General features: G+C 44.8%; 1 protein-coding gene across 4 annotated transcripts in view; it reads right to left on the reverse strand.

Moving 5' to 3' along the window:
* Nucleotides 1-12,500, reverse strand: part of pcdh15b (protocadherin-related 15b) — a 199,087-nt gene that overhangs the window by 125,836 nt on the left and 60,751 nt on the right. For all 4 annotated transcript variants that reach the window (XM_047817912.1, XM_047817910.1, XM_047817911.1 and 1 more), the window contains 4 exons: nucleotides 11,705-11,860; nucleotides 8,903-9,022; nucleotides 8,667-8,777; nucleotides 6,629-6,799 (listed from right to left, as the gene is read on the reverse strand). In XM_047817912.1, the coding sequence (XP_047673868.1) occupies nucleotides 6,629-6,799; nucleotides 8,667-8,777; nucleotides 8,903-9,022; nucleotides 11,705-11,860 (558 nt within the window). The remainder of the gene's footprint in view (nucleotides 1-6,628; nucleotides 6,800-8,666; nucleotides 8,778-8,902; nucleotides 9,023-11,704; nucleotides 11,861-12,500) is intronic.

The following is a 12,500-nucleotide window of genomic DNA, read 5'->3' on the forward strand; positions in this document are numbered from 1 at the left end:
CTGAATCATAATCCTAAGGTTGTGGGTTCGAGTCTCGGGCCGGCTACGACTGAGGTGCCCTTGAACAAGGCACCGAACCCCCCCAACTGCTCTCCGGGCGCCGCACCATAAATGGCTGCCCACTGCTCCATGTGTGTGTTCACTGTGTGTATGTGTGTATGTGTGTGTGTTCACTGCTGTATGTGTGTGTTTGCACTTTGGATGGGTCAAATGCAGAGAACAAATTCCGAGTCTGGGTCAGCGTACTTAGTCGTACGTCACGTCACTTTAAACACAGTTCTCAAGAAACAAAGGGCAAATTCATCACCGTCCTTTGGAATGCAGAAATCTGACCATTAACAATGCGTATTGTCTGTCTATCAAATTATGAGCTTTAAAAGCTGATCTTCCTGAGATGTTGAAAACCCAAAGGGAGAAGTAAATCTCTCTCTCTCTCTCTCTCTCTCTCTCTCCCCGCTCGACTTCTGCATGGATGTGCAGAATCACAAGGTCTGAGCATAATCTTGGCAGCCAGTAAATAAACAGTTCATCTATAATTCAGCTTGCCCTTGCAAAACCTATAATGACAACATTAAAAAGGGAGAGTGGGGTGAAAACCGAGGGATAAACGTGAGGAAAAAAATAAAGGAAGACCGGGAAGAGCTGACCCGTGTTAATCCGGTGTACTAAGTACAGCTCAGGACTGCAGCAGCCACGACATACGGTCACATACAGTATAGGCGGCGTATTAGCAATAGACGCTGACGACATAAATACTTAACGAGCTTAGACGTAAATTTCATGTGTTTGTGATGCTGTAGAATGGAGGATCGTATCAGTGCGTTAATTCTTTTTAGAAAAGGCCTGTTTTGTTGTGTCCAAGTTCAACATTCAGTGACTTTGTCCGTATAAAAGTAAACACCCTCTGGGCTGTTTTCAGTATTTCTGTTCATATCTATCTAGCCTGCTAGGGGCAAAATATTAAATAAATAAATATATAAATTATTTTTTTCTGGTATGAATTTTTTTAAATTTATTTTTTTCCCAGACACAAATGTTTAGATCTTTAAAGTAAATGGTGGTATCAAACCCATGTCTGCTCTCTGAGATGACCCAAGCTCTTGCAATTAAACTTAAATCTGTGTTATCTTCGACCACTAAAATTCTGCGCAAGTTCATCAATTGGGGAAAAACTTGCGGTGAGAAAATAATTCAATTGTTCATGCTGATTGAAAATGTCTGAAAATGTAGAACATTAGTGAAAGGAACTGGGATCGTGAGGGGACGCGAACATGACTACTTCCTCGAATGCCCGACAACGTAAAGCAGTATTTCAGCCACTTCAAGAACAATTTGTTATTTCGATAATGCCGAGTGTTCATTTTAATCGCATTCAAGAAATCCGCATGATCATGAATTCGATTTGTCTTCATCCACCTGAAATAGAGAATTCTATCGACGCTAAAACGTACGCTACGTCCGCTCACAGCTCTGAGACACTCGGGTCCTCTTTACTACTTTTTTCAAGCCCTAATAAGCACCAGCAGGCAGCTGATCTCTGTTCTGCTTGGTTAAAATTTATCTTTGCGAGTTGCTGTGTAATCCCCAACCTTCTGCAATTACAAAGCCTGCGGTAAATCTCGAGTCCGGCTGAATCGTCCAGGAACAGTTTGTCTGGGGGACACTTTCAATCACTCATTATCTACAATGGGTTCTAACCTGGAACACAACCGGGAGGAAGGACGAGGATACGTTCATCAAAAAGTACCGTGGAACATTAGTTTATTATTCGTGTGTGTGGGGACCCTTGGGTAGAATGTTATGTATGAAGGAAGGATGGAATGAGGAAGGAAGGAAGGAAGGAAGAAAGAGAGAGAGAGAGAGAGAGAGAGAGAGAGAGAGAGAGAGAGAGAGAGAGAGAGAGAGGAACATTTACGTTGACATTCACAACATTTGGCAGACGCCAAATCCAGAGTATTTCATGAATAAGCAGGTCTTCGACTGTCGTTTGAAGCTGTACAGTGACTCAGCTGTCCGGACCTCTAGGGGAAGTTCATCCATCACCTCGGTGCCAGAACAGAAAAGAGTCTTGTAGTAAACTTACCTCTTACCCTGAGAGATGGTGGAGCCGGTGGAGCAGTGCTGTAGATCTGAGGGTGTGAGGTCCGGCGTGAGGAGTGATGACGGCTTTAAGGTAAGACGGAGCTGGAATGTTTTTGGCTTTGTAGACAATTATCAATGTTTTCTGATCAATCTGATCTTTTCAGCTACCAGGAGCCAGTGGAGGAGCTCAGCAGTCAGGTGGTGGTGTGGAGAACTTAAGGCAGGGGGTTTGGTGCCCTAATCCATTTTCCAATAACCCATGAATAATCCTTATTTAAAAATGACTTATTACCCTTTGCACACTTGTTCCCTTAATAGACAGGACAAGGAGATACCAGACTCCAAAGCTGTAAATGTGACTTCAGAAGATGAGCACTGACCATTTCACAGCTCCACTGCCTTCCTTAACTCTCTGTGGAACAACAGAGTGCAAACAAACAACAAATCAGATTGGCTTGTCTGCATGAAGGATTGCTCGAGTCCACGCTGCTAATTATGGACATAATGAAGAGTCTCGGAGGCACGAGAACCTCGGTAATAACAGCACTGAGTTCTGAGAGATACTGTAGGACCTCAGAAGCCAATCTCTCCCTTAACCCCTGGAGATCTACCATAACCTCGGTATAGATTTAAACTCAAAATAAATGTGTCCTAAACAGGAAGGTTGTTTTTGTTGATTTGATTGTCCACAGAAACACTGGAAAACTCCCGAAAAGCCCAGAAATGGAAAGATACACCATGTGATTCATCATGATGACTGAGCAGTTCTTCAACACGTTTACAGAAGAAAAGACAAGTGAAGGAAGGAAAGGAGGAAGGAAGGAAGAAATCCATTCCATCCTTCAGGTCCTTCCTTCCTTCCTTCCTTTACTTACTCTCTTTTCTTCCATAAAATAGTGTTGAAGAACCGAAGGATGGAAGGGAAGGAACTGTAGGAAGGAAGGAAGGGAACTGAAGGAACTGAAAGAACTGTAGGAAGGAAAGAAAGAAAGAAAGAAAGAAAGAAAGAAAGAAAGAAAGAAAGAAAGAAAGTAAGTAAGTAAGTAAGTAAGTAAGTAAGTAAGTCCTGGTCCTGATTCACATCTCTGGCCTCAACTGAATGACTGTAGATCCCTTAATATTATCTGTACCTGAATCATTTAGTAAAGATTCTTCTATAATAATATTCTTATGTGTTTAACTCCCTCGTGTGGGTCTTGAGTGATTATGCAAAAATGCTACAGGGAATCTATCAAGAAAGAGGAGTAAACACGGACTCTTGTGTTTACAGTGCGAGCTATTCGCAAGAGGAAGCAGGGCACTGACCAAGCACAAGCACGAGCACATAAACACCCCAGAGGCTCCAGAAAGACCGAGCTTCAGAAACTCAGCAAACGATAACGCTCTTACCAACTCGCTAACCACCAGATTGCTCAGGGTTCATCTGCACTGCTGTGCCTGTTTTACTGACCGACCCAACGACTGCTCCACCTCCAGGCTGCTCATCACAGAGATGGGACTCGCCAACACAACGGAGCTACTCCCTAAAGCAAACCATCAGTCTGAGCGTGTTATTAGACTACAACTAACACATATAATGAATTATTAATGAAGTATTAAGCCTTCACATACGCTTCATACTACATTAAAACCTAACATTTATAGCATTTGGGAAATCTCCTTTTCCAAGATTGACATTTAGTTTAGATATATTATAGAAATAACGGTGAAGGGCCTTGATCAAGGGCCCAACAGTGGGTTCTTAGTGAAATAACCTTCAGGTCTGTAGTTTTACTAAACAGTATGCTATTCATTCATTCATTCATTCATTTGCAACCGCGTATCCGAACTTCTCGGGTCACGGGGAGCCTGTGCCTATCTCAGGCGTCATCGGGCATCAAGGCAGGATACACCCTGGATGGAGTGCCAACCCATCACAGGGCACACACACTCTCATTCACTCACACACTCACACACTACGGACAATTTTCCAGAGATGCCAATCAACCTACCATGCATGTCTTTGGACTGGGGGAGGAAACCGGAGTACCCGGAGGAAACCCCCGAGGCACGGGGAGAACATGCAAACTCCACACACACAAGGCGGAGGCGGGAATCGAACCCCCGACCCTGGAGGTGTGAGGCAAGCGTGTCATATTTTCCAGAGAAGATCTGACTCATGGTGTGGCTCTCTTCATATTATGTACTGAGGGAAAACTGACCTTCCTTGTTATTGTAGCAGCAGCATACAGGCTGTGTACCACAGGGAGAATAAAACACCTGTCAGACAGGATCAGGGAGTCGGAACAAAAGCATCCTCACGTTCCATCTATTCCTCAGGAGAGGAGGAAAGGCTGGGCATCGCTGATCTGTTGCTGTTTTGCCATTTAGCAGGATTAAATATGAAAGTGAACACGCTGTTAAAGAAATTCTTGTGGAGGAAAGATAATGAGGGCAGAAAAAGCCCTCGGTGAAAGAGGAGGACTTAAAAGTGTTATGGATATTCTGACACTTTGTAATATCTGTCATCAACAGCGTTCTTTAAAGTGCCATTTTATCTCCAGGAAAAAGGAAATGGCTTGATGATCCATCTAAATTAGACTGGACCTGAACTACAGACTAATACAGGAGGGAGGGAGGGAGGGAGGGAGGGAGAGAGGGAGGGAGAGAGGGAGGAGAGGGGAGGGCCGTGTCATCCCACCGTCCCGTCCTGTCCCTTCCTTCTTCCCCCGTCTTTTCCTCCTTTCCGTGCCCGCCCTTGCCGCCCTGCCTTTCCTACCGTCTTCTCCCCACCTGGCGCACCCTCCTGGCGCCCTCCTCCTGCTGGGCCCGCCTCCCCCTCCGTCACCGTCCCGTGCCGGCGGCCGCCGCCCGTCCGGCCACCCCGTCTCTCCCCCCAGCCCTCGCGCGCGCGGCGTGCCCTCTCCGCCCGCCTGCCGTGCCTTCACGGCCTGCCGGCCGGCGGCCGGCCGGCCGGCCTGCCGGCCCCTTGGCCGGCCGGCCGGCGGGGGGGCCGTCGGGCCCTGGGCCCGCCCAGCCCTCCGCCCCGCACGCCCTCCCTCCCTCCGCCACGCCCGCCCGCCCGCCCGTTCAGCTCTCCCCCTCCCTCGCGCTACTCGCCCCCCCCATCTCCATACCATCTGCCTATCCTTATTTTTCTGTTCTTTCTTTCTTCCTTCCACTTCTTTGCCCGACCGGGCCGCCTTCCCCCTTGCCGTCCAGGCCGGCCGGCCGGCCCCGTCCTTCCTCCTGCCTCCTTTCCGTCCTGCCTTCCTGCGGCCGGCCGGCCTGCCGTCCTTCCTTCCTTTCTCCCTGCCTCCCCCCTTCCGTCCCCGCCCCGTCCCTGCCGCCCGTTTTCCTCCCCTTCCCCCTCACTCCATTTGCCCCTTTCCCTCCCCCTTCTCCTTCCGTCCTCCCCTCTTTCCCTCTTCCTTCTTTTCGCACCTTCCTCCTTTCCTTCTCATTTTCCCCGTCCTGCCCTCTGAAAAAGAATCTAAGTTACAGGAAAAGTAAAAAGAGAATATTGCTCAGGGACATTCACACCTTCCCAATTAAAAAGAAAACAGAGGAAATGTAGAAGAGAGCAGAGGAGTAGCAAAGGTACAGAAAGGTAGAGAACAGACGAGGCCTGTAATGGTTTATTGGTCATGTGACCTGACAGACAGATCTGAGGACTCGGAGACACTTTCTCCATAACCATGTCGACTTGATCACATAAACACAGTCCCAGCATTTCTTTTTGTCCCCTGATGTTGGACAATTGGAATAAATCTTGAAATAAAAAAGATGCTCTTCCTCTGATGCTATAAAGTATAAAATGCTTTAAGTGCTTCGCTAAAGTTAGAAAAACTGCCAGAGAGAAGTCTAAAGTCTTCTGGCCACCATGACACTTGCAGTAAAGATGAAACAGCTTTTTTCCCCTCTATTCTCAAAAGCTTTTAAAAATTGAACAGAGCAATAAATAAGGAGCAAAATAACCAGAAATAAACGAGTGAAAAGGAACCAGTTACTAAGTTGTGTAGAGTTAAAGGGTAAAAAATCACACGGTACACAGCGTCATGTAGCTGTCTAAATCAGTGCATGGTAGGGAGGAAGGAAGGAAAGGAGGGATGAAGGAAGGGAGAAAGGAAGGAAGGAAGGAAGGAAGGAAGGAAGGAAGGAAGGAAAGGAGGTAGTACAGGAAGGTACGGGGGCAAATCCGGAAGTCCTGTCTCAAGTCCTTCCTTATCTTTGTTCTCTTCGTGCAGTACGGCCTTTACTCCTCCTTCCTAACGCTTCCTGTCCTTCCTTCCTGCCTTCCTTCCATCCTTCTTACTTCCTTCCTGCCTCCCTCTATCTTTTCCTTTCCCTTCTTTCGTTCGTCCCTCCCGTTCTTCCATCCTTCCTCCTTTCTCCTTCCTTCCCTCCTTCCTTCCCTTCGTCCTTCCTTTCTTTTTCCCCTTCCCCTCCCTCCCCGTTCATCCTCCCTCCTTCCGCCCTTCCTCCTTTTTCTTTCCTCAATTCTTATTCCTGCACATTTTCATGCAGTAAGGACGGAAGGCATTCTTCCTAAGATCTCCCGACTCACTGGGTCTACAAGCTCCAGGACGGTGGCTCTGTAAGTCAGAGGCTTGCAGTCACGAGTGTTTTCAACCAAGCTGCAGGGCAGGAACATGGGGCCCAGATCATCTCCATCCAGCACATCCACCGTCAGAGTTGTGGTGGCAGTCAGTCGCACTTTAGGGTCAGGAGCTCGGTCCTAAAGAACAAGAAAGGCTTTTTTTTAGAGCTGTATGTGATATAAACAAGTCATGTCTTCCAACATGGCCATAATGCCACACATTCATCTAGGTGTTCCAGGTTTACGTTGTTCTTTCAGATCCCCCTTGTTCTGGCTCACTACAGAGGGTCATTTGGTGTGCGATTGGATTTGGTACAGGTTTTACACCCCATGCCCATCCTGACGCAACCCCCCCAGTTAACTCGTCAGGGGACGGATTTGCTCCCTGTCTGGGAATCGAACCCCGGCCACGGAAACTCCAGCCACTGGAGCTCCACGTGTTTATATAATGAGGAATTGATGTAAAAAAACCTAACACACTAAACAACAAGTTAAAAAAGATTCCTTTTCGAAAGTTAAAACAAAAATCTGTCTCGTTTTAAAGTGTGATAAATCCTCAAACCCGCTCTGCATTTAAAAGCCACACACGGGTTCCAAATTAAAATTGCTGCTTCGATGCTTTTTTAGGTTACGCAGTTAATGGCAAAAAGTAAATAAATAAAAGAAGAGCAGAACGAATTTAGTGCGAAGCAATAAATCTGTGCGTCATATTAAAATTACTCTATTCAGTAACGATTGTTAAAATGCACTCATGGGTACGATCTAGAAGCTCAGATGAAATGGTTTATTTTATAATCCAAGAGAACAAAGATACAGAAGTGGAGAAGTCTGATCTCAAGATCATGTGACAACATGGTGTTGATGTTCAGTAAGACCCTACTGTGGAGAACTGTGGGGGCAATTTAGCTGTTATAGTTCATCCATCTATCCATCCATCCATCCATCCATACATCCATCCATCCACCTTCTGTGCTATGCTATGGATGGATGGATGGATGAACTATAACTATATCTTCTGTAGTGCTTACACAAGGTTGCAGGAAACTTGGAGTCCATCCCAGGGGACTTGAAGCACAAGGTGGTGGACACCATGGACAGGGTGCTGATCAATCACAGGACAATTTACAGATTTAGAGCTACACACTACAGGTCTTCACGGGTCCACTTAGATCCGAAAACCCGAGACCTGAGCAGGTTCTGGTCTAAAAGCTTCACGTGTGCCTCGGACACGGGTCGGGTATAATAATAGCGGCGTCGGGTCTCGGGTAATTTAAAATTAATGTGTTTTTACCGAGCGGCCCCGAGAAGACCCGAACTACTGTATCTCGTGTGTGTGCATCGAGTCATTTTCCAACCTCGCCTCTGTTTGCCAAGACTGCTTGCGACATGTGGCGGGTCGAGTCTTTCTTAAAAAAAAATAAAAACGGGCAGATGAGGGGGCACGGTGGCTTAGTGGGTAGCACGTTCTCCTCACACCTCCAGGGTCGGGGGTTCGATTCCCACCTCCGCCTTGTGTGTGTGGAGTTTGCATGTTCTCCCCGTGCCTCGGGGGTTTCCTCCGGGTACTCCGGTTTCCTCCCCGGTCCAAAGACATGCATGGTAGGTTGATTGGCATCTCTGGAAAATTGTCCGTAGTGTGTGAGTGTGTGTGAGTGAATGAGAGTGTGTGTGCCCTGTGATGGGTTGGCACTCCGTCCAGGGTGTATCCTGCCTCGATGCCCGATGACGCCTGAGATAGGCACAGGCTCCCCGTGACCCGAGAAGTTCGGATAAGCGGTAGAAAATGAATGAATGAATGAATGAATGAATGAAAACCAAACTGTGATCTCCATGTCTACAAACATGGTCGTAAAGGACTCCACTTCCCACAATACACCTGTGCAACACACCAAGGCATTGTTTAAGCTTTTTGTTCTCTGTGTTTTCTTTTTTTTCTAAAGCAAATGATGTCAACTATAGCAGCTCATCATCTCAGAAATGAAATATGGCTTTCTATTAGACTCACATTGGCCTGGATGATGACCAGGTAGCGTGTGATCTCTTCATAGTTCAGTCTCTCTCTTAGCACCACAGAGCCAGACAGGGTGAGCGGGATGTCAAAGGTTCTGCTCGCTGTCTGTAGAGACGAAGCATCGACAACATCTCATAAAGCTCATCTCATAAAACTGCAATGAAACTTGAATCTAGCAAATTTCAGTGTGCCGAAATTCAAATAACCTTTCGTTGGTATTTGTGACCTACCGGGTCATTAGGGTTGTACTGGATGGTGTACTCGATTTGTCCGTTTGGTCCGTCGTCGATATCAACAGCACCATTGTTCCCCGTGAAGCCTGAGAAGATGGTGGTCCCAGCAGGAGTGAGCTGAAAGAAAAGAAAAAACAACAACAACATCCTCTGTTTATAAAAACACTCAAGTGACAGTCAGTCGATCTCGGTTTGCACTGTGATCTTGTCAGGTTTTGACTTTTCTTAGTCCTCGCATTTCATCATATCCTGCTCGTTTCCTGGTGCTATCAGGAAGCCGGGCTCCCTGTGGTGACGCCGTCTCGCCTGCTGTTCTCGACTCTATTCTCCTTCAGAGACAGAAACTTGATGGACAAGGCTGAGAAAAAAGAAAGTATTTGTTCGTACTCGGTCTGCTGCCTGGCGGCTGAGACCCTCTCAGAAGCGCACAGAGGAAGTAAAATGAGAGGTAATAGCTACGAGACGCGCCGTGAAGTCAAAGGCATCACCTGGGGCATCAGTTTGATTCTGTTAGAAAGGTTTTAACACTCTTAAAACTTGGAAAAAAAAATAATGGATGAACCTTTCGTAGTCATCCCAGCGCATCAGGAATGATAATAAATCAAATCATTTCTGTAGGTGTTATCATGCCAAATTATATGACGAAAAAATCGATACTGATCAAATTTAAGAAAAAAAAAAAAAAACATGTGAGCAGACACATCTGATGGGACCCAAGATTGCCTTTCTGGTGCAGTGCCTGGAAGTCATCTATCAGTATCAAAAAGAGGCACAAACACAGACACTTGCATTATGTTAGGGACCAGCACTGGGGCAGTCTGTAAATGATAAATTATTTTGTCTTGCCTCGCTGTCATATCGCATTCCTGCCATCCGAGCTGCTAGACTACAATCTGACTACGGTCTACGTAAACTACCAGGTTCTGTGAGGTGCACGTCGTTCCACAATAATTCAGTCGTACACAAATTAATTGTAAAGCTGTGAAAAAAACCAACATCTTAATATCTCTGTTAATACCAGACTGATACTGTAGTATCTACAGTGGCATGTTCATTAAACACTCCATTATTTTTGTTCCTCGTTGCCGATATCCGGCGTTCTCTGAGGAGCGAAACCCTACTGTCCGGCGTTGATGTTGACTGATGGACCGTGATCTGCCGAACACCTCGTCTCTGTGTCAGTCCGATGCTCCTGACTCCAGGCCAGAATCTATAGCGAGGAATGGCGGCCGGCGGTTTTCTGAGCTGCAACAGCTTGCGGGTAGGCAGTCTGCCACTCTCTGCAGATGTCTCCTAATGAGGGAAATCTGTGCTGACAGTTCCCTTAGGAGCCACTTTCAATTAGGCAAAAGGCTCCAAGAGCCTATGGAACCATCTCGAGCCACCCACCCAGGACGAGCGCAACCGACCGCAACCGCAATCCAGAAATCTATCGTTATCTTACCTAGAAAATGGCAACATATACAATAGAAAGGCTGTCAGTTGGTATGGGATGAGTTTCTTCAGTATTGGGATGATGATGATGATGATGATGATGATGATGATGGTGATGGTGGTGATTACATGAAGTGGCCCTGTATTCAAAAATGGTGTTTTATTGTGTTTTTTTTGTCACTCAGCAATGCCAAAAGATATGAAGAAAAAAAAACAAATTGAGAGAATTTAATTTGACCACTTCATGGAAGTTTAATTCTATTTTTTTTACTGAAGGTATTTATTTAATAGTTTCTAAGAAAACAATTAATATTTCAGATAATCAGTTTTGTGTTTGGTTCATGAAATTAAATGCTATTGACTTTAATAACATTGTATTATATATGGGGGGGGGGCACGGTGGCTTAGCGGTTAGCACGTTCGCCGCACACCTCCAGGGTTGGGGGTTCGATTCCCACCTCCGCCTCGTGTGTGTGGAGTTTGCATGTTCTCCCCGTGCCTCGGGGGTTTCCTCCGGGTACTCCGGTTTCCTCCCCCGGTCCAAAGACATGCATGGTAGGTTGATTGGCATCTCTGGGAAATTGTCCGTAGTGTGTGTGAGTGAATGAGAGTGTGTGTGTGCCCTGTGATGGGTTGGCACTCCGTCCAGGGTGTGTCCTGCCTCGATGCCCGTGACCCGAAAAGTTCAGTTAAGCGGTAGAAAATGAATGAATATTATTATTATTATTATTATTATTATTATTATTATTATTATTATTATTTTGATTATCTAAACATTTTTTACAAATTTTTTGTACATAAATTTTTAAAAAGCGATTCCTATTTGTTGATGTCCTCTCCTTGGTGTAGAATAGATGAATGTTTATTTGGAAGAAGCTTCACCATCACTGTTCATAATGCCATTTAATCCACCACTCGAAGCATCAGATGCCTCCTGGTGCACATGGACCATGCAGCTCTCTTGTCATCCACGATATCATCCTCATTAAAGGGGACATGTGTAAGATTTCTGGTAAGGCTCTCTTTAAACTTTATATTCATCTCGCTCGCTAATCTACTGTCAAGTCTGTTCTGCTGAAGCAGATCTCTCGTCTGTTGGCAAAATTAGTCGAACGCTTTGTTTAACACTTTGATGTACTGTTACAAATGGAAATACATCATCATCATCCAGAATCGAATCAGCTCTCCAATCATCTCATGGAGGCTTTATAACATCAGACGATTGACAGTCAGACACAGTAGCTACAGGAAAATGTTATCCAGTGAAGACAAGGAGGAGCTTTCTGAGAAAACTAAGAAAGATCTGCAGATGTGTGAACGTCATACTGTCCCGGGATCCTCGCAGACCTAGACAGAGAAACGTACCTCGTTTATAGCCACATAGTACCGTGGCTGCTGGAAACGAGGTGCGTTGTCATTACGATCCCTCACAACGATCCGCACTTCATGAAGAATCACCGTACCAACCATCTCATTGGTGCACTGGACCTGCACCACAATGGACTGCATGAATGAAGGAGGCTGAAAGAAAGAAAAAAAAAAAGGTGTGTTTATTTAACCAGCATTTTTAATGCTGTGGAAACCGAGCGGAATAAAAGAGACTTACGTTTACGTTTGCTGCTGACAGCTTTTTTTATTTATTTTATTATTTGACTTTACAGAACAATTTCAAAAAAGGTTTCAGAAAATTCAAGATACTCTGGCGGGGAGGAATAAGTCTTATTTCTTATGAGAATATGAGGAGATTTAGTTTTATGCACTGAAAATGAACACCTTTTTTGGCAATATGAAAATATTGTTATAAATTATTTTGGGACTTTCACAAAAAAATAAAAATAAATAAATAGATAGATAGATAGATAGATAGATAGATAGATAGATAGATAGATAGATAGATAGATAGATAGATAGATAGATAGATAGATAGATAGATAAACAAACTAACAAATATATAAATAAATAAACAAATAAACAAACAAATAAATAAATAATAAAAAATTACAGAGCCAAATTTCAAGCCATTTTCAAAGGTGTCAACAGTGAAATTAATAAAGAATGTATTTTTTTTCTATATGCATATTTTAAATAAAAAAAAAACACTTTCAATTTTAATTTAACGATTAATAGGATATGATTTTAACATTTTTATTCTATTTTCAGT

The sequence above is a fragment of the Tachysurus fulvidraco genome, chromosome 8 (genome assembly GCF_022655615.1).
Source record: "Tachysurus fulvidraco isolate hzauxx_2018 chromosome 8, HZAU_PFXX_2.0, whole genome shotgun sequence".
NCBI classification, from domain to species: domain Eukaryota; kingdom Metazoa; phylum Chordata; class Actinopteri; order Siluriformes; family Bagridae; genus Tachysurus; species Tachysurus fulvidraco.